The following is a 26,914-nucleotide window of genomic DNA, read 5'->3' on the forward strand; positions in this document are numbered from 1 at the left end:
GCACCGGCCCGGCGAGACTACGACGGCCGCGAGGAACAAAGCTGCGCGGGGCCGGGCAGCAGGGCCCGCGAGCGGCGGCGCGGGAGACGCGCGGCGGGCACGACGCCCGCGGGCCCCGCGCGCCTGGCGGCACTCACGCCCGCACCCGCCGGCCTCGCCGCCCCCGCCGCCCGCCCTCACGCGCCGGAGCCCGAGCCACGGCGGCGCAGAGCGGGCAGCGCACGGCCACACGCCGCCGCCGCCGCCGCGCTCGGCGCACGCGTCGCCACCCCCGCGGCCCCCGGACACCGAGCGCGCCGCAGCCCCGGAACCCGCCGCGGGCTGCGAAACGCCCGCAACTTTCCCGGTTCCCAGCGCTCCGATTCCCCCAGACTTACCCTGTCACAACAGGCGCCATCTTCCACAAACTCTCGCCAAAACTCCAACCCTCGCGAGATTCCCCCTGATGCCTTCCCTGGTCCCTCTCCCCCGCCCCTTCCCTTTTTCCTCACTCCTCGATTCCACCCAGCCCCCGCGCTCTTTCTCCCCTCGCAGCCGCCGCGAAGAGCCAGACGCCTCGCGCCGCCAGCGGAGTAGGGGATCCAGCTCACAGCCTTCCCTGGAAACCTACCCAAGCGATGGAGCATGCGCAGGCTGCTCCTCCGCGGGCGAGTCCTCCGTCTGGTCCATGGGGAGCGCTCCGGTTATCCGGGTTTTGGGACGCGCCCTGAGGGACGTACGTGGAGACTGAGGAAAACCGGAGGGGATTACAACGGGGACGGGGAATGGAGGGGTCAGGAGGCGGGGCCGAGGGGAAGGGAGGAGGGGTCCTGGGAAAATCTGCCGCGTTTCACAGGCCTAGATGAAACACCTCCCCAAATGGGTGTTTTCCAAGTGGCTTCCCGCTCACTTTAGTTCCCAGCCCTTTTCATTCATTCAAACGTTCATTGGACGCCTCCTTTATGGTAATGTTAGCATTAGGTGCTGGAGCTACAGAGATGCCTGGAGTTCGGACAAGTAAACCAGGAACTCTCTCAGTTCATTCGACCCCCATGCTAGCAGAGAGACAGACAAGATAACAACGTGTTTCGACTCTCCAGAGCTCTGTAAAAGGAAAACTTTTGCAACTGAGCTCTGTTGCCTTAGCTTTCTTTTCCTTGGGTGTAAAATGAGGTCAGGCCTTTGGCAAAAACACCCCTCAAGTCCACCTCGCATACACACGCCAGCGCGCCGCGTAGCTTTCTCCAGAGGTGAATACTGGGTTGTAATTGAGAGCCAACACTTCCCCACTCCGCACTGAAGCCAGAGGTCCCTCTTGGACAGAGCTGCCTGTTGTGTAAGCCTCCCTAGAACCTCATCCAGCCCCCAGACATGTGTGAACCCAGGTGTATAGGGAGACAGGCTCTGCCAAGATCCTCCCGTGGGCCTCGCACAGTCAAGGACGCTGCTCATTGCCCGAAGTGTATCTCAGGCGACCTAAGCCTGGAAGCCCCCGAGCAAACTTGGCCCGTCTGGGCATCTAATAGAAAGGTGCAGGGCCCGAACCCCGCTCCCTCCTTCCTACCTGCAGCACTTCTTCCTTCCCCCCACCCTTGCCCTTTCAATTCCTAGAGATTCCCAGATCCAGCACTGCCTCCCACAGGGAGCCCCAAAACCCGGAGAGCTGGAATCCATAGCCCGAAACCTGCTCTAGGCGCTGCAGGACTGGCGCGGCACGCGCGAGCGGCACTGCGCATGTGCCCAATGCGGGCAGTCCCGTCTCACGCTACACCTCCTTCCCACCGCCTTCCACTACTCGATTCAGACACAACACGGGCCGTGGGAAATTTCCTAAACCTCGCGAGAACGCGCCCACTGTTGCCTAGGCTTTCGCCCCAAATCTCGCGGAGCCCAGGCGGGACAGGTGTTTGTCTAGAGCAGCTCCGGGCGCTGTTCGTGCCGCGCGTGCCCGGGCGGCGGGCGGCGGGCGCGGGCGGGGTGGGAAGGGAGCGGCTCGCTGCGGAGGCGGGGCGGGGGGGCGCGTGGCAGGGCGGGCGGCTAGGAGGGGGCCAGACTTCTCGCACACACACGCCGCGTGATGCTTTGTGGAAGGAAAGCAGGGGTAGTGGGGCGGCGGCCTCTGAAAGAAGAGGAAGCCAGGGGATTAGAAACTCCTCCTGGTGCGGATGGTAAGAGGTCAGACTCTGGGGCAGGAGGAGCCCCAGGCCGTTCCCCGGGGAGGTTTCCTGTCGCCCTCCACGCGCCTGGTACTTTCCTAAAATGTGCTTGACGCCGCGCCCCCGGCCTCCGCGAGCTGACTGCCCCAACTGTCGGGTTTGAGTCATGCCTCTGAGTCACTCAGTCTGGCCACTACTTTACTTGCTTTAAAACAAGTTTGGACTCTCTTAGCTACTCTTTTCTAGCAATTGGTTGTTTTCTTTCTGATCTACCCCCGCTGCTCCGGCGAGTTGGGTTCGGAAAAAATTCTGCTCTCTGCGCTCTCCCGCATTGTTGCATAGATTCCGCCAGCCATTCGAAGACACAAGTTTTGAAAAGATTTCTTCCCCCTCATCTCTCTTCCTAGCCTTTTGAAGTAATCCCTGTATATCTGTTTCTGTTCTTTTTTTTTTCTTTCCTCCACTAATATGACTTAAAGTACTAGTTCTGCTTTCCTTGACCTTTTTAGGGGGTAGGGGATGTATAAGTTTACTTATTTGTTTTTAGAGGAGGTACTGGGAATTTAACCCAGGACCCTGCATATGCTAAGCATACACTCTACCACTTGAGCTATACCCTTCTCCCTCCTTGAGCTTTTTATGTGTTTGTTGAAATACTCATTCCAAATTTTAGGTATTGTTTCACTAAAAAGTTGCTTTAGTGACAACTTTTTGAAGTGCTTTCTTTCTTTTTGGATTACTTACTTGTCCAGTGAATTCCTGGTTGCAGTCTTCAGTCAGGAACATTTCAGATTGCCCCAGTGTGCTTTCTGTACCAGTCTCGCCTGACATTGTCTAGAACTGGTGTCTTGATGACGTCAGAGACCCACAAATGTAGAACTGAAGTGAGTTTTTCATTTTGGGAGGACAGTGAGTCCTTTAATAGGGGCTCTCATGTTCTGCTGGTTATGTAGTGGACAAGAAATCAAGTTTCTTAATTGCTTTCAAGGTTGTGTGTGTGCATTTGCCTATCCCTTTGATTAAATATTTTACACAGAAAAAGAGAAGGTGTAAGAACATTTAAGGCAGTATCTCAGTGCAAGGCTCAGGAGGAAGACAATCCCCATGGGCACATATTCCTTTGAGCCTTCATCCCAAGAAGGAATTTCAGTCATGGTCTAGTCCAGCCACTAATTTAATTTGGAATCCTGACCATCTGAGACCCCCAGCCATGGAAAGCCATGGTAACTCCAAGTCATATCACAACTCATCGTCATTCTAAAACATGCTCCCCCTGCATTTGGTCTTTCTCCATCCCAGGAAATGACAGTTCCACTCTTCTACTTATTTGAGCCAAGAACCTTAGAGTCTTTCTCGCCTCCATTCCCCCTCACATCCAACATCCAATCTGACAAAATCATGCTAGCTCCACCTTCAAAATAGACCCACAGTCTAAACACATCCACACCTCCATGGCAACCAGCCCAGGCTAACTCATCTCATTTCTCACCTGGTTTCCAGGAAGTCTCCTCACTGTTTCTCTCTTCATCCATTCTTGCCTTCCCTCTCTCTATTTTCATCAGAGCATTCAGAGTAACCCTCTGGAACTCTCCAGAGGTTTCCTCCTTTTCCTCTGAGGACGTGTACAATCTGACCTGCTGCCCAAACCCCATGACTTCTGTGACCTCACCTCTTCCCCTTGCTCACTGAGCCCTAACCAGCAGCCTTCCTTGCTGTTCCTCGGACATGCCAGGCACACTCACCTCCCACCTTCGTTCTTTCCCCCCAGATGCCTTATGGCTCCTTGGCATACTGCTTTCAGGTCTTTGCTTAAATGTCATCACCATGAGGCCTTCCCTGACCACCTTTCACAAAAGTAACTCCTCATACTTCCTATTCCTTCCTCCTTTATTTTTCCCAGGGTACTTATCATAAACTAACGTACCATATGTCATGTCTGTGTATTGTGTTTACTCCGTGCCTTGCCCCATTACAATGTAATCTTAATGAGGGCAGGGACTTTTGTCTGTTTTATTCATTGTTCATGCCTCACCTGGAATGCCTGGTGTGTGGTAGACGCTCAGTATTTGTAGGATGGATGGAATGTTTTCCACTTCTAAAGCAGAGTAGAAATGATTCTGAAAACTCACTGAGCCTCTTAGGGTTTAAAGCCATGTGGAGGTTAGACCAGTAGTGAACACTCCAGTGCCAGCTTGCCTGGGGAGGAGAAAGGAGCCTATAGAGCAAACACCTGTGTTGACTTTTTGCAAAAAGTAATCTTACTCCTGGGTTAGACCAGTAGATGAGCCTAGCTTAACTTGAAGGGGTTCCTTTAATTTCCAACTTAGAAGCTCAGCAAACACCGTTGGCAGGACATAAAGACACAGATATTCTCATGTGTTGCTAGTGGGAGTGAAAATTGGTGTAATCTTTAGGGAAACCATTTTGATAAAACTTATCACTATCTTTTAATCCTACAGTTCCATTTCTAGAAATCTATCTTACAAATATCTCACTTGTGTGAAATGACCTGTGTGTTTATTGTAGCATTATTATGGTAGAGAATACTGCTAACCACCAAGATGTCAATAAAGAGATATCTTATTTTTTAAAAGAAACACACCTGATATATTCATAGAATTGAATAGTATGTATCTGTTAATAAGCAGAGGCTGCTATTTATCTACTTATGTGGAAGGATCACAAAGTTAAAAAAACAACAAAGTGCAAAATAATGGTAGATAAATATATACTTATTTGCCTACGGGTATCTAAAATGGCTTTGAAAGGGCACACGAGAAACTAAAACAATGACTGCTTCACTGTAAGGGACTCAACTGTTGGAGGATGTAGTTGAGGAGATCACAGTCAACTATCTGGGAGCCTTTGACTTTTGTACCAAGCACATGTATTGCCTATTCCAAATGTAAAACATTTTAAAAAGGGGGAAAGAAAGAAAAGGAAAAAATGTGCAAGAAGAAAAAAATGACCAAATAAGATGTTTCCTTTCTCCCACTTGCTAGGAAATTATTTTCTAATAGAAATCATGTGCATGATCTCCCATCTCCGTAGAATTGAGAACTGCAGAACTGTCAGTCCTTCACTCTGATCATTTAGTAACACTGAACTCACAGTCCATTCAAACAACAAATTGAGAGCCCCTACCACTCCATGTCAGGCATGATCTTTGTTGGTTTACAAAGATGGATAGTGTTGGGGGGAGAGTATAGCTCAGTGGTAGAGCACGTGCTTAGCGTGCACAAGGTCCTGGGTGCATCCCCAGTACCTCTATTTAAAAAAAAAAAAAAGATGGATAGTGCAGAGATCTCAGGGGAATCCCTGGCTAACAGAATACACAGACCAATGGCAGGATATAGGGTACAGTGGAAGGAGCACCTAACTCTTGCCTGATGGGCCCAGGGAAACCTTGGGGAGGACTTTTGAACTGAATCTTTATTAAGTGGGAGTTCAGAAGACAGTAAGAGGAGGAAGTATAAGAAGCACAGGAAACAGCATGTTCAGGCTCTGAGGTGTGAAAGAGCATCTTGTATTCAGGGGAACTCCAGGTGGTGCATGTAGAAGCAGGGGTAGGCGGCCTAAGCAGGGTCACAAGAAGGACCTGGTAGAAAGGTGGTCCTCAAAAGTTGGTGGGCATCAGAATAACCTGAGTTATTCCTTCCTAAGACCATGAATGAGTAAATCTGTACTAAAGCCCAGGAACAGGCATTTCTAGCAGGATGATCAGGAATTCCGATGCAAATTGTCCATGAACTGAGCTTTGAGAATCTTTGTTGTAGGAGTTAGGTATAATCTTTCTTTAGGAGTTTCACATTAAAGGAAACAATGGCGTATAGTTTCTTTGTTAAAAACAATAAATGAAATATGTAAATATTAAGAGGAATAAGTTTGGGAGTGTATATCTAATAGACATGTGAAGTAGATAGTGGCGATGCATTTCAACATTGGTTTTATTCTAAGATTAAGTTATACCATCTCATATTCATGAAACACACTAAAACACTGAAAATTTTACTAGGTGGCCCCATGATGGAGAACACGGGCTCTAGCACCGCATTGCATGGGTTCCAGCTGTAAGACCTTAGAAAATTATTTAACCTGTCATTGTCTCAATTTCCTCACCTGTAAAATGGAGAGAATAGCACCTAATTCATAGGGTTGTCATGAGGATTCAAAATGCTCATTTTGTCTAAAGCACATGGAATGATACCTGTAACATACTTGTGATAGTAGTGTTAATTTTTATCATCATTATTTGTATTCAGTGAATCCATAAATTAACTTCATCTCATGAAAATTCTTGCAAGACATGTCATAATGTGTTTAACACTTCAACAATCAATGTTAAAATCGCCAAACATAGTAATGATTTTCTCCAGGTTGGTGTTAATTCACTTCTTTATCATCCCCAGTCAGAAATGACAGTATCGTTAGTATTGTTACTTAATTTTTAAGAAGTTCCTTGTCCAAAAAGTTTGGGAAACCTGCTGTCGATGGCTAACTAGAACCTCTGAAGAGATAAAGCAGGTCATGATGTGATCAGAGTTTGAGGTGGCTGTGTGCCTGAGAAAGCCTTACTAATAACTTACACGAGAAATTAGGAGGTAGGGCGGAGGGGAAAGCTCAATGGTAGAGTGCATGCTTAGCAAGCATGAGGTCATTGATTCAGTCCCCAGTACCTCCGTTAAATAAAAGAATATATAAATAAACCTAATTACCTCCTCCAACAAAACAAAGAGAAATTAGGAGGCTTTTCCTCCACAGTAGTTTCTGAACTCAGAGGTTTTGTTATCCTTGTAACTTCCTTTTTAAATGAGTATCCCTATCATCTTCCACTATGTATTAATCAAAGTTAGTAAAATGCACAGGAGATTGAAAGGGTATCAAGAAGGATTCCATAAAGACTATGCAATTCTATAAGGAAAATAAGCTCTAACTCTCAGATTAAAAGAAATAAAGAGAATATTGAAAGTGAGTCACCAAGTGGGCTTCAGAAGAATTTGAGAAACAAGAATAAATATTCACCCTTTGCTTTCCAATTGTGTTTGAGTTTAAAGAGGATTCTTTGGCCCTGGGAATTTTATTATAATTATTATTAATTTTTTTGGCAGGTCCAAGTTAAGCAAAGCTTAACATGTGCAGCAGTTTAAGAAGGTGAAGCCAGAAGAACAGGCCATTTTCTCTAGTGATGGAGAATGTGAGTGGAATCAAATGTACATTTGGTGAGAAGAATGTGTATAAGTCTAATAATTTGTCAAAAGTTTTCATAGCTAATGTAATTGGAAGAAAATGTTTCCATGTGTGATTGCTATTATCTTGTTCTTTTAATGACATAAACAAGATAAAGCCAGTTAACACTATCTATAACAAAAATGACAACACTGTATGTATCATAAAATTCCAGTTACCTGTTTATAAAAGAATATACTTGAATTTTGATTTCCTAAATATTCCCCTTTGTCATGTATCATATTTTGTAGTAGTTTTTGGTTCTGTGTTGAGTCAATATTGAGCAGTCATAATTAAATAAACAGCCAGGGTAGGAAGGAAAAAGCATTGGACTAACTCTACCACTGAACCCGACCTCCGCCACCAGCCAGCTGGCTAATTTAGGGCAGCTAATCTTTCCTCATCTGCAAATGGGGAATGTAAAACTTACTGTTTACAGTCATTTTGAAAATTAGTTGAGATATTACATGGAATAACTCCATAGTAGGTACTCAGTAATTGTTCCTTCTTTAGGAAATTCTACCACCCACACCAATGCTCAGTTTTCTTTTCTACTAGATGTACTAAGACTACTTGCCTTAGAGATCCTGTTGCACAGATCAAACCAGATTATTCTTTAGATAACTAAATGGCAAGAATTATCTTTAAGTTTACTGGATTTATTTTTGGTTAGTGCATTTATTTGTAAAAAATTGAGTCTGGTTATATAGCAAATCAATAGAAGAGGAAAAGATCCCTATATTTTCTCCTCTGGCCCATGTTACTGTTAACCTGGGGCACAGAGATGACCTTTATCAGTTCTTCAAAGAAAGCCTACCAGAATGGTTTCACTCTTTGCATCTGTGTTGCTCTCTGTCAGAGATAGTGTAATGATAAGCATCAACTTGCAGATATGACCTTTGTGGCTAGCACCCTTGTCCAAAATAGACTAAGGACTAAGAAGATCAACTTTGGAACCAGTCTAGTCAAGCACTGACAAATAGTGAAAGATAACAAACAATTCCTATCTTATGAAATGACCTAACTGTCAAAGACAGCCAACTAATGGAGAATCCCCTTGAACATCATGATCAAAGTTATACATTGTCACTTTTTAAATCTCCGTTATGTCAATATGTCAATATTTTTCATTTCACTCAATTTTTAAAATTTTAATTGTCATTATGTCAACATGTGGGAATTAAAGAAGTAGATCTTTTTGCAGCAACACGGATAGACCTAGAGATCACTGTACTAAGTCAGACAGAGAAAGACAAATATCATATGATATCACTTACATGTGGAATCTAAAAAAATGACACAGAGGGGAGGTTATAGCTCAAGTGCTAGAACAAATGCTTAGCATGCATGAGGTCCTGGGTTCAACCCGCAGTACCTCCTCTAAGAATAAGTAAATAAATAAACGTAATTACCTCCCCCCTCAAAAAAAAAAGAATAATAAAAAAATTAAAATAAAAAAATGACGCAAATGAACTTATTTTCAAAACAGAAAGAGACTCATAGACATAGAAAACAAACTTATGGTTACCAAAGGGGAAAGGACAGGGAGGGATAAATTGGAAGTTTGGGATTATCATATGATATATAGAAAAGATAAACAACAAGGTCCTGCTGTATAGCTCAGGGAACTATATTCAATAATTTGTAATAACCTATAATGAAAAAGAGTATGAAAAAGAAAATGTATCTATATACATAACTGAATCACTATGCTATACACCAGAAACCAACACAACACTGTAGATCAGCTATACTTTAATAAATGAATGAATGAATGAATAAACAAACAAATAAATAAATAAATCTTTGCCATTACTGCAAGAAAAAAGCATTTAAGATAATTTCTGATTAAGCTATCAATAAATATTGAGCACAGATTTCATTTTATGCAATAGGAAAAATAGAAAAGTTTCATCTCAGTCTCATAGCAATATATTTAATTTGTAAAATGCGTTAGAGAAACTCTCTATTTAAAGGAATCTTTAAGGACTTTGTGTTAGATATTATAACTGGTATTGTCCTACATGTACTATTTGCCTCTTAAATGGTTATTTAACAAAATTCTAGCATTATTAGCATTCTGTGGAAAGTGAAATAAATTACATTAAAGTATTATTAATACCCCACTAGTGGAAAAAAAACATTTCTCAAGATTTTTTTTTCGGGGGAGGGGTGAGTAATTAGGCTTATTTATTTATTTTTAGGAGAAGCCTAGGGATTGAACCCAGGACCTTTGCATGCTAAACAGGCACTCTGCCACTTGAACTATACCCTCCCCCCATTTCTCAAGGTCTTAACTGCAAATCATCTCCCATCTAAGTACTTTAGGAAGATTTGGAAATTTATGCATCGGTCTTTTTTTTTTTTTCCTCCCGGCTTTCAAAACACTTGCTTAAGTTCTACCCTCAGAATTACTTCTGACTTCAGTGAGAGTCATAAACTATCGTCTGGGAGAAGCATTTGGCTCCAACTTTTAAAGTCTGAAGTTCTCCAGAAATGGTCTTATGAAATGTGAATCTGATTTTCATCACGCACTTCTACCTACATAGCATCATATTTTCCTTCACCAGCAAACACTAAGTATTTTATTTTTAACTAGCAAAGCTATATCTGTATTTGCATGGTACTTTCCAAGTTTCCAAAATAGGCAACAAATCACAAAATCTAGGCCAAAAAAAAAAAGGACTTAAGAACTGAAAGACAACTTCTGAAAAACTGATTACATACAGAAGTATTCAGTTTTATGAAATAGAGGCTTTTTTAAAAAGTTGTACACCAATCCAACACGCAGCAGGACAGCTTTCTATTTAAAGGGATACTGTGATATGCAATTTGTGACGTGACAATAAATATGATTGAGTCTATGTTATCCCAAGCCTTCTCACAAACATTTTCCCAGTCAGTCCTCAGGACAAAGGTGCAAGTAGTTAATTTTATTCTTGTTGTAGCTGAGACTCAGAGGGCGTGACCTGCACAAGTTACACTTCTAGAAGTGGAATTTATGATTGTGAGCTTTGTTTCAGTTTTTTATTTTTGCTATAGAAACTTAAATTATTTTATTATTACAACCTGATAGAGAACATCTTGTATCATATACTCAGAGTATCAGATTATATTTCTAAAATTATTTATATAACTACAAATGTTAAGGAATGTAAAAAGGTTTCTATTCAAATAGCTGGTAATATAATATATATGTATATATGTGTATTTATAAATCAATCATATGAACTAGTACCAGGGAGTGGCTAAGGATGGGTAGCCAAGGCAGGGAGAAGACCTAATACCCTTGTGGATTTTTAGCTATTTTTATTATTTAAAAAAAAAATTCACCACAGATATTATAAGAAAAGAAAACTACAGATGAATAAATATAAACACAAAAATTCTCAACAAAATACTTTCAAACACCAAACTAACTAGGAATAGAAGGGAACTTCACTAATCTGATAAAGGTAGCTACAAAAAATCCAGAACCAATATTTTTAAAGGTAAAAGACTGATGCTTTCCCACTAGCATCAGCAAGAAGACAAGATTTCCATTCTGACCACTTCTATTCAGCGTTGTACTGGAAGTTCTACCCAAGCCATTTGGCAAGAAAATTAAATAAAAGGCATCTAGATTGGAAAAGAAAAACCAAAACTGTCTCTATTTGCAGCTGATAGGACTTTATATATACAAAATATAAGGACTCCACCAAAAATACATAAGCACTAATAAACAAGTTCAGCAAGTTTGCAGGATACAAGATCAATATTCAAAAATCAGTTATGTTTCTATACATTTGCAATCCCATAAGCATCAAAAAGAATATAATACTTAGGAATAATTTTAACAAAAGGAATATAGTTCTTATACTTCAAAAACTACAAAACATTGTTGGAAAAAATTTTTTGAAGATTGAAATAAATGGAAAGACATTCATGTTCATGGAATGAAAGATACTATTAAGATGGCAGCACTCCTCAAAAACTGATCTACAGAATCAACACAATTGCTATCAAAATCCCAACTTTGCAGAAATGGACAAGCTGTTCCTAAAATTTATATGAAAATTTAAGGAACAATAGCCAAAACAATCTTAAAAAAGAACAGCTGGAGGATTTATACTTGCCCTTTACAAAACTCACTATAAGGCTGCAGTAATCAAGACTGTGTGGTACATGCACGAGGTAGACATAGCGGTTCAGTGGAATAGAATTGAGAGTCCAAACAGAAATCCTTATATTTATGGTCAGTTGATTTTCATCAAGAGTGCAAAAACAATTCAATGGGGAAAAAATAGTCTTCAACAGATGGTGCTGGAACAACTGGATATGCACATGTGAAATAATGAAGTTGGGCCCCAAACTTTACAACATACATTAAAATTACCTTAAAATAGGTCATAGACCTAAATGTAAAACCTAAAATCATAAAACTCTTATAAGAAAGCATAGGGATAAATCTTCATGAACTTGGAGTAGCAATGGTTTCTTAGATATGACATCAAAAACACAGCAACAAAAGAAAAAAAATAAATAAATTGGACTTCATCAAAACTAAACTTTTGTGCCTCAAAGCACATTCTCAAGGAAGTGAAAAAGACCCTCCACAGAATGGAATACAATATTTGCAAATCATATATCTGATAAGGATCTAGTATCTAGAATATATGAAGAATTCTTAAAACTGAATAATAAAAAGACAACTCAATTTTAAAATAGCAAAGGAGCTAAATAGATATTTCTCCAGACAAGATATGCAGATGGCCAATAACCGCATAGAGAAGTATTCATCATTAGCCATCAGGAAAATACAAATCAAAGCCACAATGAGACACCAATTCATACTCACTAGGATGGCAATAATCAAAAAGACAGATAATGACAAGTGTTGTCGAGGATGTAGAAAATTGAAGCCGAGGATGTAGAAAATTGAAGCCTTCATATGTTGCTAGTGGGAATGTAAAATGATAAAGGCATTTTGGAAAACAGTCTGACAGTTCCTCAAAAGGCTAAAGATAGTTACTGTATGATCCAGCAGTAGGTATATACCAAAGAGAACTGAAAAGCTATGTCCAAACAAAAACTTGTACATGAATGTTCATGGTAGCATTATTCATAACAGCTAAAAAGTGGAAACACACCAAATATTCATCAACTGATGAATGGATAAATAAAACGTGATATATCTATAAAATGGAATGTTATTAGGCCATAACAAGAAATGAAGTACTACTGATACATGCTATAACATGAATTAACCTTGAAAACATGCTATATGAAAGAAACAAGTCATAGAAGGCCCCGTACTAGACAATTCTGTGTATTTCAAATGTTTAGACAAAATTATAAAGATAGACAGTAAATTAATGGTTGCCTAGGGTTAGGACTTCCTAGTATTGGGAGGGTTGTGTTGTGAGTGACTGCTAAAGGGTATAGGACTTCTTTTGGAGTGATGAAAATGTTCTGAACTTGATTGTGGTCATGGTTGCACAACTTTGTGAATATACTGAAAAACCACTGAAGGTACACTTTAAAGAGTGAATTATGTGGTATGTGAAGTGTATCCCAATAAGGCTGTTAACCAAAAATAGGCAGGAAAAAATTAAAATTTATTCAATTAGATATTTTAAAAGTCCATATGATCATAACCTTAACTTAGTCATATGCTGATATAAATGTTAGAATGTGGACAAATAAATAATAAGCTGCATGGAAAATTAGAAAGTAGCCGTCACTATGTCAGTTGATTTACCCTTTAGCGTCATAGTAAGTTTGAGATTATATGTCTGACAAGGATGAGATTCCTTAACATTTCAGAAGTGAACAGATTTTATTTTAAGATAAAATTAATAGCTGAAATTATTGAGTACCATCTTAATCCAAGGGATTTCATGTACATGATCTCATTTGATCCTCTCACACCCCTGAATAAGATTCCTGCTCCCCCTGTTAATAGCCAAGGAGGCTATGGCCTGGAGAAATTTAACTTTCTAACTAAGTTGCAGATACAGCCAGAATGTGAATGCTGTGGGCTTTTCTGATCTTTCCTGTCATCTGCCCTTGCTGGGCCTACTGGGTCACTTTTTCCTTTACCTTTTGACTAACCCAAAGGCTTGGGACTTGTAGGATAATTACATAATAGATATGCTCATGTTACCTTGAGGACCTAAGAATTGAGACACCACCTCTAGGCTACTCCTGAGAGCTGGTTACAGGGAATTTGGTGGGTAGGGGTGTGGAGGGGAGAAATGGAATTGGAAATGGAACTTCCATATTTTCAAATGTAGAGGAAATGATAGAGAAATGGAAAAGAAAATCCGAAAGTTTCCTTCCAGCTCTAAAGCTCAATCTACTTAAGTAGTGGAGCTGAAGATACCTGAAATTCAGAAAACTATTTCTTCCTCTCCTGACTTACTCTTGTCCCAGGATCCATGATTGAAGAGGTATTTTCTTTAGGTCTCCAGTGTCTACAATTCCATCAGGAAGTGTGTTTTCAGACATTTTTCCCCCTTAGCTGTTATCTTCTGGCAAAATGGATGCCAACAAAATCATCTTTGCAAATTTAGCCCTTTTATACTTAAAAAAAAATTATCCTTAGGCCTCATTTTTAACTTTAATCTATACCATGTCTACTTCTTGTCCTTAGCTAAAATTGCCTTTAAATATGTGGCAAATAGCAAAAACTGCTTTATTTTCCTAAATTTTATTATCTCTAGAATGGGTATTGTATACACATGGAACAAAATTGTAAGTTCACAGCAGAGAATGCACATTAGGGTTGCCAGGAATAGCAAAGAAAAATACAGGACAACCAGTTACAGTTGAATTTCAGTTAAACAACAAAAAAATTTTTAGTATAAATTTGTCCCATGCAATATTTGGGACATACTTACACTAAAAATTATTTGTTATTTAGCTGAAATTCAAATTTCAGTGGACATCCTGTGTTTTAGTTGTCAACACTAAATGCAGAGAAAAGTAAAACTCCCTCTGGCTGTGGTCTCCCAGGAACCCAGTTGCTCTCTCCAAAGAAAATCCTATCACCAGTGTCTTGAGTATCCTACCAGGATAGTCCATAATCAACTTTCTTTTTTACAGCAATCAAGTTTATCAAGCCTCAGCAAAAAGTAGAATCTGAAAAAAAGGGATCTAAACAATATAATGATGTCTGTTTTTAATTTAGACCCATAACAGTTACTAAAGGAAATTAATGGAAGTCGTGTGATGCACAGGGGAGGGAATTTATTTCATACCAACTGGCTAACCTTGGGTATGTTCCTTAACTTCTGGGATCACTTGGCAAAAGGGTGTTAATATTAGTACTCACCTCATATGTTTGTAGTGAATAAGATACATACAATACATAAGCAAAAAGCCTGTCATAACAAGATAGGCATCTGATCAGCAGAGTCCCCTCCTTGTTTGGATGTTTTGGGATATTCATCTGTAACTTTCATAAGTTCAACCCGAAGGTCCCTGTCTGGAAACACAGGGCCAGATGGACTGAGTCTGTCTGAGTATAACCTTCTAAATTTGCCATCAGGTATCTCAGTTACCTCCTTACAGCCTCAGCTCCACCAAATACACCATTCAGGGCCCTGATGGCTCATTTTGTCTTATCCAACTTTCATCTTATTGAATCTATTTCTCTGTCATTCATTGATTCAAAAAGAAATATTTACTAAGCACCATGAGCCATGTACTCTGGTAAGCGCTGGGGAGACAGGTTTGAGCAAGCTAAGACAAGATCACTGCCCTCAGGGGACTTGTGTTCAAAGAGGAGACAGATAATAAAAGGGTAAACAAATAAGTAAGGCCGTTTTAAATAATGATGAAAGCTATGCAAAAAACTGAGCAGGAGTAAAAATGCTAGGAGGAAAAGGAAGTTGACTTTATTCAGATCAACTGCCCTCTTCATGGTAAATTCCTTTCATTGTGCTTAAACTGCTCCAAGTGCTTCAATTGTGTAATTTCTTTTTAAAAGATTTTCAAACAATGCAAGTAGAGAGCAACAACCTTTACAATTTTAAGCTTACTCTTAGACTCTAGCAGGATGTAGATACCAAGGCCTTTCAAAAGTATAGACTTGGATATTTCTACCTTTCTTTGGTGAAGTTTACATAGGAAAAGGAAAGTGATGAGCATTCAAATTCTCAGTGCCAATTACAAATGGGCAAAGCCTCTTACCAGCTATTCACATTATAATCCACCCGCCAACTCTTACCCCTGACCAAGCGCTGTTAGATGGTTTTTATCCCTATTTATAGGTGAAGGAAGTGAAACTCCCAAATTTCAGGTGATTTGCCAAAGGACATCTGGGTCAGAAGTGGACAAACCAGATTTGATGCCATCTTTCTGCCTTCAAGTCAAGAACTCTTTTACGTATACCGGATAACCTATAATTTCATGCTATTTCTACTCCTCCAGAAACATTGCTTCTTCATTAAGGGGTTTTCACTAAAAAGAAAAAAAATATTACTGTGAAAGGAGTGGCAGTATGTTGAGGTTTGTCATAAGTGTTAGAGCATCATTTAAAAAAATTTACAATACGTAACTTCCCATTTCATTTTGCCTGTTAGGTCATGTATTATCAGAGCTAATATTCAGAAATAATTATCTATCTAGAAGGGGAGTGATTACTATGTTATTTTAAAAGCAGTCATAACTATCATTTCTGAGAAGCAGTTTGTTGTCAGGATAATGTAATTCCTGTTTGTGTGTTATAAAATTCGTATCATTTAAACAAAGAAAATCTTTTTCCTTTGTTCTGCCCAGTGAATTGATGCCTTTTCATGATGATTAAAAGCAAAACAGCCTAAAATGCTATGTTAGTTCATAAAAGTTTCTCAGAACAGTGTGTTAAAACTGAAACTGAAACACTATGGAGGTGGTAAAATCTACTCACATTCAACTATCTATGGGCAAAAAAAAAAAAATAATAATTAGATACTGTCGGTGTCTGCAGATCTACATTAGGTGTTAATAATGCTATTGAAAATAGCATGAAATTTAGGGTGAATCCTCATCTAAGGATGTTCTTCTCAACAGGTTTAGAAGAGTTGATAAATTAGTAGACCCCCCAACAGCTGAGGTGTAAAATGAGAAACACTTAAAGATAGTACATTCAACTTTGCAAGAAGAATCATTTTGAATTGTGACTGGGTTTCCTGCATCTTAGTTGGAAGAGTCTCTGTGGGAGCCCGGGCCCTGGCCTAAGATGAGGGGGTGGATGGCGAAGGAGAAGATGAACTTCTTTCCTTTCTTCCTTGATCCTTTCTTCCTTTCTTCCTTTCTTCCTTTCTTCCTTTCTTTCTTCCTTTCTTTCTTCCTTCCTTCCTTCCTTCCTTCCTTCCTTCCTTCCTTCCTTCCTTCCATTCTTTCTTTCTTTCTCTCTTTCTCTCTTTCTCTCTTTCTCTCTCTTTCTTTCTTTCTTTCTTTCTTTCTTTCTTTCTTTCTTTCTTTCTTTCTTTCTTTCTTTCTTTCTTTCTTTCTTTCTTTCTTTCTTTCTCTCTCTCTCTTCCTTCCTCTCTCCCTCCCTCCCTCTCTCTTTCTCTCTTTCTCTTTCTCTCTTTCTTTCTTTTCTTTCTTTTTCTAGAGGGAAACGTGATGTTTCTACAGGACAGGTTGCATATTTTCAGATAATAATAGTTTTCACTGCCCTAACTTTTCTCTTACAAGTTTCAATTTTAAATGCCTCTAAAATGGTTAGTCTTAATTCTACTTCAATCCATTTGACAGATTTACTTCTTAAAAGTGCTTTTTCAGAATCTTACTTTGTGTTTCAATAACTCCACTGGTCTTCCTGCCTCTAAAATTTGGATTTTCCTGACTTGGTGACATCATTTTTGGTGTTGTCCATTGTCGTTCTTTCTACCACCCCCTCCCACCCTGAATCCGTCTCCACTGTTAATAATCACCTAACTAACGTGTTAAAGAACTGCCTGTCAAGCGTAGAGCTTTGAACTTGAGTTTTATAGGAACGTATAAGCCAGAATGTTTCCTCAAATTATGGTTATATTGAACAAATATTAGTTATCAAGAAGGTCCTTTTAATACTTCTTCCTCTTCATTCACCGTAAAGGGTTTGGTTACTTTTGGAACACACAACGAGTCTGGAATTTAGCTTTGCCCATCTCGTGTAAATCCTCTGTAGGGTTTGTAAAACTGCAACCCTTAATCCCCCCTTGAAAAAAACATACTGATTATTTGTGCTTATGCTAGTTTCAAATATTACAATAGTTCCTGGATTTTTGCCACATTCCTCTCTAGATGGTCATTTGGGAGACTTTGTTTATAATGTGTGTTTTGAATGAAATTTTAAAATTCCAAGACCACAGGATGTAAGACTCAATTGTGGGTTTTTCATTTTTACAAAGAGACCCTACTTAGATTACAACAATAGCAAACATGGAATAGAAAATGAGAGAAGGTATGTTTTTTCCGGGGATTAGTGATTGAAAGTATATAACAGAAAGCATGATATATCCAAGGATTAGGGAAGGTTTTCAAAATGGCCTGTAGCATTCAGTTGGTAGTTTGGATAAATTAAAACATTAAGCTGTTTTTTGGATATCAGGAGAAACATTTTCTTTAGTGATTATGCTAATTGTGATTTTAAAACCAGAAACAAAACAGGGGAGTAGGTGTAGCTCAGTGGTAGAGCGCATGCTCAGCATGCGTGAGGTCCTGGGTTCAATCCCCAGTACCTCTGTTAAAGAAAAATTTTTTTTTTAAATAAAATAAAATCAGAAACAAAGCCCTGAATTTAAAATAGCACTCTTCCCCCGAAAAAGTAGTTAAGTTCATGGGGATAAACCATGTAATAACATTTTTTTTTTTTTCAATTTAAGGCAATGTTAAAAATATAAATGCTCCTCTGGGACTTTTTCCTTCTAATAAATTCTATTTTTTTCCTTCATACGCTCTGTTTATTTTAGAAGCTGAGGCTCATTTAAGAACCCTGAGATTTTATAACAAAATGAATTGAAGTTTTTTAATGTAAATTAAGGCTTTTTGCATCTGATTATGACTTCAAGAAGGTGTTTTTGTTGTTGTTTTGGGGGGGGTTTGTGGGGAAGGTAATTAGGTTTATTTATCTATTTACTTATTAATGGGGGTACTCAGGATTGAACCCAGGACTTTGTGCATGCTAAGCAGGCACTCTACCACTGAGCTATAATCTCCCCACTCCAAGAAGTTTTTTAACTTTACAAATGATAGACATAATAAACTGATATGACTGACTTTAGTTGTTTGGTGGTTTTTTTCACCTGTTGCCACTTGGGTGTATCCTTTTATTCTCCTGCTTATAAAACTGAAAATAGTGCACACAATAAGCAACACATGGAAGTGAAGGCCAGCATCCTCTGTGGACATTCTCAGTCACTATACGCTGATGGATTTCTCCTCAAGATGTTTCAGTTTACATTCTCTCCATAAGTCTCTCTCTGTCTCTCTCTCTCTCACACGTACACATACACACACATACACCAGTGATTTCTATGACATAACCTTTCTGGAATTCTATAAACATAGGATATTCAACACGGGTTAACCACTTGTCTAGAAAGGAAAATAAGCAGACAGTTGCCCACAGAGTACATCTTACATTTGGACTTCTATGTGTGCCAAGAAAGTGATCCAAGGAAGTGATCGCCTTGAGTGCCTGTCTGAATAATAACAGAACCTTGAAAGCAGTATTGCTATTTTAAATGGATGTTGCTTGTTAACAGAATGCTCTTTCTTTTGTTGTGACCTTGATCTTCAGAGAGGGTGTGGTAGGTAGCCAACTGCAAATATGAAGCTTGTATTAGGTGCAAAGGAAAATATTCTACTTGGGAGAAAATAGAATGTAAACATTAATGTCACTGGTTAAAATAAAATCATTTGTCATTCATCAAGGTAAAGAGTAAGATTCTAATTGTTCGTATATGGCAGCTTCCTTAAAACATTTATGAAATAGAGTGGAGAACAGATGAGTAAATAAATGCCCTAGTGCTTTTCTTCCCTAAGCCACTAGACTGCCACTGAGCATGATTAACATTGCTCTGACACAGGGACACCATGCACAACTTTAGACTTAGCAGCTACATTCAACAGCTGAGTTTCAGGCCCAGTTCTACTCCCAGCTCCCTAGTGCTGAAGAAAAAGAGCCTTGTCAGAGGCGGGGTAGGTAGGGATGTGACTAATAGTTTTGTGTTCCTATAATTATAATGGGAGATCACTGTGCTCAATATGAGCATCTTTTCTATTCTACAGAAGCAACGACATCAGGAAGCCATGCCACGACTGGTGATTACAGAATCTGCCATTTCAAGGCGTCCAATTATTTCCTCTAAACTCCACTCACGATGGACTCAAAGGCAGGCTCTTCAGTGGAGGCAGAGGGAACACTTTCACTCCACTGCACCCTTCTGGACTCCTCTGGGCTCATTCATTCAGGTGTTGTCATAGCAGTTCTAAATGGAGAAGAATCTGTTTTCTCAATTACTGATATCAAATAAGCATCACAAGGGTGAAGTGATTTACTGTGGTTATATGGTTACACTATTCCTCTAATTGCGCCCCTGGGGTAACTCTCCAGCACCACGGTCTGAATGTGAGGCCAGCAGAAAGGCTTAGGAATTCCTTAAGGGGCTCCTTTCCCTTCAGACATCCTTAAATTGTATAATTATCGGACGAGCAGGGACCAAGGTGGTGAACACCTATAACCATTGCCCTTCCTTTGAGCCCCAAATCAGCTCTGTGATTGATTCCTTGATGCAGCCTGGCCAACAAGGGTGGAAGGGACCTCCAGCTGACTTGCTTTTTTCATAGAACCAGTTCTGAGAAGTGGGTATAGGAGGGTAAAGTGGGCCTTTGGAATCCCTCACCTGTTACCTCCTCTGCTGCCGTGAGCATTTTCTCTCACCCCTATCTCATCAGTGTTCTGTCCTGTGCTCCATCACGTCAGAGCCAACTCTCTGCTGTCTAAAAAGACGAGACAGTTAAAGCAATTTACACTGTGAATGGGGGAAGAAGCACTTTTCTTCCCCATACATGTGTGCACCCACACACATCCACACTCACACCCTTTCCTCCTGCATAGCAGCCACACTTGTCATCTCACCCAACAAAGTCATTCTGATGGAGGAAATGTAAGCCTAATGGAAGAGAAGAAAAAATGAACTTGTCATTTCCCTACTTAAATGTTTTCAGTTATTTACAGCACTTCATCCCAAAGCCCAAACTACTCAGTTAAAGGAAATGTCTAGAAAGGCTCATAGCTAGGAAGGGCAAAGCCTGGTGAGCAGGGCAACACCTATCTAGGTGCTCAGTGGTTCATCTTTTTATTATTTTTTATTTTATTTTTCAACTTACTATTGCACTATTTGATTATTTTATCTTGGCAGGGGTGGGGGAGGTAACTGGGTTTGTGTATTTTTGGAGGAGGTGCTGGGGATTGAACTTAGGACCTCCTGCGTGCTAGGCATGTGCTTTACCACTTGAGCTATACCCTCCCCCACTCAATGGTTCATCTTCGATTCCTGTCTTTTTGTCATCAACCCTATGCAATCCATCGGCAAGTCCTGTGGGTTCTATCTTCAAACTGTACCCTACATGTAATAATTTTTACCATCTACCCATTACATCCTAGTTCAGGGCACCATCACCTCTTTCTAGGTACCTGCACTGCCTTCCCACCTTCTCCCTCCTTCTCCTCTACCCACTACCCTCTACAATCCATTCTCTGCAGAATATCCCAAGTGATCTCTCAAAAATGTAAATCAAATCATGTTACTTTTAAGTTTAAAACTTCCCATATACAAGTCTGTTACTTTTCTTATTCCTCAAGCATTTTGTCATTGTAATTAGCATTGAAAATCCTTTCACCACCAAAGCTGTGTGCTGTCCTCCAGGATACAAAGAAGCTGGGAGCTGAGGACACTCCCTTCCAGAGGCAAGAGAAAGGGTGGGTGGCGATTGCTATCAGAGGGAAGAAAGCTAGCAGAGCCTCGAGGGCCTGCAGCCAACGGAGAAAGGAGGATGCTGAGAGCTGACGCAGGCCTGATAAGGGGTCCAGGCTGAGCCAGAGAGGACCCCTAACATGCCTGTGAGGCTCTACAAGTGTGGCTTCTGCCCCTGTCTCCAGCCGTTCCTCCCATTCTCACTCCCTTCCCTGAGTTCTGGGCTCCAGCTATATTCAAATGTCTTTCCTTCCTGAATGTAGGAAGACCTCCTTGCCTTGCCACTCCTTCTATCTGCTCAGAAGGACTTTCACTAGCTTTTCTTCTTGGTAAATATTTGCTCAGTTCACACAATTCCCTGATAGACTTTTCCCCTTCACAATTTAGTGTCTTCATTTTCCCTGTTGCTCTGAAGTTGTATGATTGTTAAGCCTCTTCTGTTACTCTAAATGACAACTTTTCATAACATCTTCCCAGTAGTTTTCCAACTTTTGGAGTTTTCTATATGCCATGAAAATTAATACTCACAATTCTATTTGATATAAAAAAAAAGATTATGCTGAACGATGTCCTATTAAATCAGAAAGGCAATGCATTGTTAAGGCTAATGCAGATGTTGGCCAGTGGACCAGAAGAGCATCTAAATATACTAGTCAGTCTGACAAGTAGCTTCTCCACACTAATTGCCTCCTTTTCTGGACCCTGGATTATTGCACAAAGAGTAACACTCATTTCTCTTTTCTTTTCCCATGCACATTCATTCTGTCTCTTTGCAACACTTCTCTACCAAGTATTGTGGAAATATAGGTAATAAACAGAAAGCAAAACCTTGTAAGTGAATATCTATTTGCTCAGGGCACATAAATAGTGTTCAAGAAGAATGCTTTTTATTTTTTTAACTAAAGGATTATTTACTTTATTATCTACCTACTTCATCGAAGGAAGACCGACTGGTTTAAAACAGAAATAAGGGCTATTAATTTTTATGCATTTCATTCACAATTCTATTCTAGAAGGAGGAGTCCCATTAATAAATGGAAATATTTATAAGTACTATAATATCTAAATCAGAGTATACGAAGTCCTGTTCTTTGGGGTGAGTATTTAGAGTGTATTTTTCAGCTGAATGGAGAGATACTGACAGGACCAGAGTACTTGGAAGAAGGCACATTATCACTGGAGCTAAACTTGAGTTCTTTTATAGCAGGACTGGACAGCTGCTTGCACCTGCCTGAACTTTTTTTCAGGCTGAAGTTATCTCTTCCAGGATCCTATGTCATGCGGCATAAAGCTTTGGTTTCAATCAGTCACTAACACAGGAGCTTGGATATACTTGAAATTCCTTTTGGGGAAAAAATTGGCCAAGGCTTTTGGCAGCATAGCTTCTCACACCCAGGCCAAAGTGGGCTGGCTCTCCATGGGGACAAGAGTGCATATTGGTATCTCACCCTTAAAGTCACAGAATCACAGCATTTGTACCCAGAAAGGGACTTTAGAGTTCATGTGGTCCAACTTACTTTACATTTTTCTATAACATTGTATTAGTGTTCCTTGCTCCCTTATAGCAGATAGCTGAAACCCTTCATTTAGTTGACAAGATAGAACATTAGAGGATGTGAAGATAAAGAAATGAGATTTAGCAGGTCATTCAAGCAGCCTCACTTATGATTCCTGATACTTAAGGTAGTCCAGCAGTGGGGAGGGTATAGCTCGGGGTTAGATCGCATGCTTAGCATGCACGAGGTTCTGGGTTCAATCTCAGTACCTCCATTAAAAAAGAAAAATTAAAAAAAAAATGTTTTAAAGATAGTCCAGCAGACAGATTAACCATTTTTCATGTATATTCTCCAAGTACCGTTTCTTAATTTATAAAGGAATTAGAAGATGATGTGCCCTGGCCATGTTTTCCTTAGCCTCTTGCTCAAATATATTCATCAAGTTAAAGGTGATGTATGTCCTCTCTGTGTATATATACAGGGTTGAAAATGAGACTGTCTTCCGTACAAGCAGGATTGAAGATACCGACCACGATGTCAAGTGGCGTTATCTCTACACAGATCCATGTGCTAAATTCCTTCTTGAACTTGATTTCGGGCGATGATAACTTGTATGCTCACGCTTGTCAGAAAGTGAAACCCTGTAACCTATCATGTTTCTCTCCACCTTCCCTGCCAGAAAAATGCGAACCGAAGTCATTGCCAAGTGTGGTAATCTGATCAACTCTGGTGCCTAGAAGTATTTACTCCTCCTACTTTCTTCCTAAATACTTCATTTGCAGACTGCCTCAAGTAATTTTAGAAGTATGTAAATTGACAATAGATACTGAAATTAATAAAACAGGAAAAATAGGCAGTAAAGAATAGTCAAACTCACCAGGGACACTTGTCGGTGCAAAGGCCTTTTTGCCAATTTTCCCATTTGAAGGGTTGTGAAAAGAGCTTGTGTTTTGTGTCAGAAAACCTGGTTTTCATTCCCAGCTATACAACTCACTTGCTGAATAACCTTATAAAAATCATCTAGTCTTCATTTCCTAATTTCTAAATGGGGATATTAATGTTGTCAATCCACTGGGTTGTTGGGACAACCAAACTTGAGAAAACATGGGAATATGCTTTCTAAACAGTGAGTCACTCTAGAAATGTTCCTTACTGTGACTTCCATACCCTTGCAGTGCTGGTCCAGTCTACTTTAACCGGCACGTGATATTTATGGGGGTTTTCAAACAAGTTCACAAATTCATAAGTAAATTCACAAATTTGTTGATATCCCTCCTTTTAAGGGGTCGAGCTCCATTTCTTTTCCATAAGAGTGTGGGCTGTGTTTAGTAACTTGTTTCCAGCAGATAGAATGTGCCAGACGTGACAGAGTGACTTGCAAGACTGGGTCATTAAAAACTTTGTGGCTTCCTTTTTGCTCTCACTCTTAGATCACTCAAGAACGGGTGAAGCCAGTTGCCAAGTCCTGAGAATATTTAAGAAGCCCTACAGGGAAGGCCATGTGATGAACAGCTCAAGTCTCTTGCCAACAGCCATGTGAGCGTGCCATCTTGGAAACCAACCCTTTGGCCTCAGTCAAGTCTTCAGAAGCCTGAACCCCCAAACAATTTCTTACCTACAAACTCCTGAGAGACTCCCAAGTCAGAACCATGCAGCTAAGCCACTTCCGGATTCCTGACCCTCAGAAACTCAGTAAGAGAATAAATGTGCATTCTTGCTTAAAGCTCCTAAATTTGTGGGTACTTTGTCACAATAGGTAACTGATAAAATGTCTACAGTTACCTGTCTATCCTCTTGGAGAACACTGTGAGGACAAATAGCAGAACTTGCTCTTCCCAGATGTTGTTATTAAAGGAAATTCTAGTGCCCCAACACCTTAGAATCATTGCATTGGAAATCACGTCAGAGTCATGTGGTTCAATTCCCTCATTGTGCAGAGGGAAAACTGAAGCAGAGAAATTAAATGAGATGCTCAAGGACATTTAAGTGAATGGCAAACTTAGGGCTAGACCCTTCCCTAGTCATCTTCTTCCATTTTATGTCATCTTTCTTTTCCTTTCTTTCTTTTCTGTTCTTAATGATCTAAAAAGCTCCTTTGTTTTTGAGCAGAGATCTAAGAATACGGGTAAAATGGTTCAAAACCAATACTCACTTTTTCCTGCCAGACCATGCTATTTTTCCTTGGCTTTTCTCCACTTGAAAACATGCCAACTAGAGTTTTTAGCTTACAACATCCTTTTACAAAAGAAAGGATGCCCCTCAGATAAGGAAATTACACAAACTGAATTAATGTTGATGTAAACACCTGCTGTTTGTAAGATACCGTACAGAATCAAAGAAGATTAACTCCAAATTCCAGCCCTTAAAGTCCTCACAATCTGGTAGGAACAGGATGTTCTAAGCACAATCAGAACAATGAATTATGGGATATTGGGGGACAGAGAGATCACATGTAAGATAGAAAAATATATTTAGCCAAGAGCCCACAGTACATGTTCTATAATCACTTTCCCAGAGTGATGACTAAAGGCAGTCTTTGAAATTACTATACTAGGATAAAAAAAAGAAAATACTTTGAAGATTTTAGAATAAACACTTAAATGGACTCTTAGTGGGTAATTTTGTTCACATATGCAGCAAACTAGCATCAGAAGCTGTGCTAAGCTCTGGGAATACATGTAATAATTTATATTCAGGCAAGGATGGCTCTAGAATTTCTGTGTAAGAGAAGATTGAGGAAGTAGCAATCTGGGTGGAAGATGGTGCTGGGGATTTTTCTGGAATCTGCATTTGGTAACATGCTATTTTTACATAGGGGTTCAGTGAGGACTTCAGAGTTGATGGCAATCACGACCCACGGAGCCACTACCATGGATAACATATATGCTATAGATAATGATGTTTGTCTTTGGCCACCAAATTATAGCCACCTCCCTTCTCTCACAGTCTCTCTTTGCAAGCTGTGGAAAGAACCAGGCTGTAATATTTGTTTGCTAAAATGTCAAGACAGATCTTGGAGCAGACTCTCTGAAATGACAGTGGGGGATTTTACCACATCTACTGATAGAGATACAGCTGTTCCTGTACTGGAGACAGGTGGAATGAAGAGGGGTAGAGCTAGTAGATGTTTATGGTAAAAGTTGGGGCTGATTGGTTATGCAGCAATAGAACACTGAAAGAAGGTGGCAGATCCTGTTAGTTCCAGATCGCCAGGGCCTGGGCACCACCATAGTAGTGGTGGTCTGGGGCTTCAGAACACTTTTCTGGGGGTGTGGATGCTATGCAGAAATGCCATTCTAGAGTCTGGTCACTGAGATCCATGTTTGAAGGAATATTTAAGCTTAACTTGTTTTAGGGATAAAGGCTACACAATAGGCTTTCTCATCCCAAATGAAACAGAAAATATAAGTTGATATGAACCAGATATGATACTTTGGGACAGTCTCGACTTGGTAATGTCAATTTCTAACCAAATAGTTGTTAGTTGCAAAACCAGAATTTATTTCCACTAGGTAGGAAGTCGGGGGGCTGAAAAATCTTAATTACTGTAGGGGGTTTGTTAGTAAGCAGAGGACAACCTTTACAAACCCAACAACACAGCTATTAAGGAAATGCTCTATAGTTCGTTCCGATGAGTGTGAAGCCAGTTGCCCTGTATTCTGTAAGCTTTTTTCTCTTCAAGCCTTGTTTCTCACTTTGGGATTTTGTAGGTAGCATAATACAACAGTTGAATAGTACTATTCAACAGAACTTTCCAGTCTGAGAGGTGCTTTTAATAGTCATGACTATATTTAATCCTTTAATTTGGATATATTGATTAATTTGGGTATTACGAGAAAATGAATATGTTGGAGTAGGGTGGCCTATTCAACATTTACCTCTGACTTAAATCTTCTGGATGTCTTACCAAACCACCAAAATCACTGTATTAAAAAGCTTATTTAAATGCATTTAGTAGGAAAGAAGAGAAAATCAATAGCTTCTGACTCCTTTTGCTTTAGAAAATCCTGTAAGAGATCTTTATTTTAAAAAAATCAGAGTCTACATTTAAAGAACGAAAGAGCAATGTTTTCCTGGTCTCAACTAAGTATTTCCTTCTACTATAATGTCAAACTGTCAAGAA

The 26,914-nt window shown here is 40.0% G+C and overlaps 1 protein-coding gene and 1 long non-coding RNA gene across 7 annotated transcripts in view; one reads left to right on the forward strand and one right to left on the reverse strand.

The window, feature by feature from the left end:
- RBPJ (recombination signal binding protein for immunoglobulin kappa J region) overlaps window positions 1-26,914 on the reverse strand; it is a 199,408-nt gene that overhangs the window by 91,034 nt on the left and 81,460 nt on the right. The window contains exon 1 of one of the 5 annotated variants that reach the window (XM_031436365.2): window positions 611-712. The exons of 2 other annotated variants lie outside the window; for them this stretch is intronic. In XM_031436365.2, coding sequence (XP_031292225.1) covers window positions 611-669 — 59 coding nt within the window. In that variant the 5' untranslated portion in view covers window positions 670-712. Of the gene's footprint in view, window positions 1-377; window positions 713-26,914 lie in introns of those variants that run through there. 2 more of the 5 variants (XM_010988502.3, XM_031436385.2) reach the window with 2 other exon arrangements.
- LOC116148146 (uncharacterized) lies at window positions 2,044-25,894 on the forward strand. Of its 2 annotated transcripts, XR_010381723.1 has the most exons (5): window positions 2,044-2,147; window positions 7,244-7,329; window positions 19,608-19,790; window positions 24,222-24,483; window positions 25,607-25,894. It is a non-coding gene; the product is annotated as an uncharacterized LOC116148146 (long non-coding RNA). The 2 variants fall into 2 exon arrangements; XR_004131662.2 differs by lacking the exon at window positions 25,607-25,894 and having other exon boundaries at window positions 24,222-24,523.

The sequence above is a fragment of the Camelus dromedarius genome, chromosome 1 (assembly GCF_036321535.1).
Source record: "Camelus dromedarius isolate mCamDro1 chromosome 1, mCamDro1.pat, whole genome shotgun sequence".
Classification (NCBI taxonomy): domain Eukaryota; kingdom Metazoa; phylum Chordata; class Mammalia; order Artiodactyla; family Camelidae; genus Camelus; species Camelus dromedarius.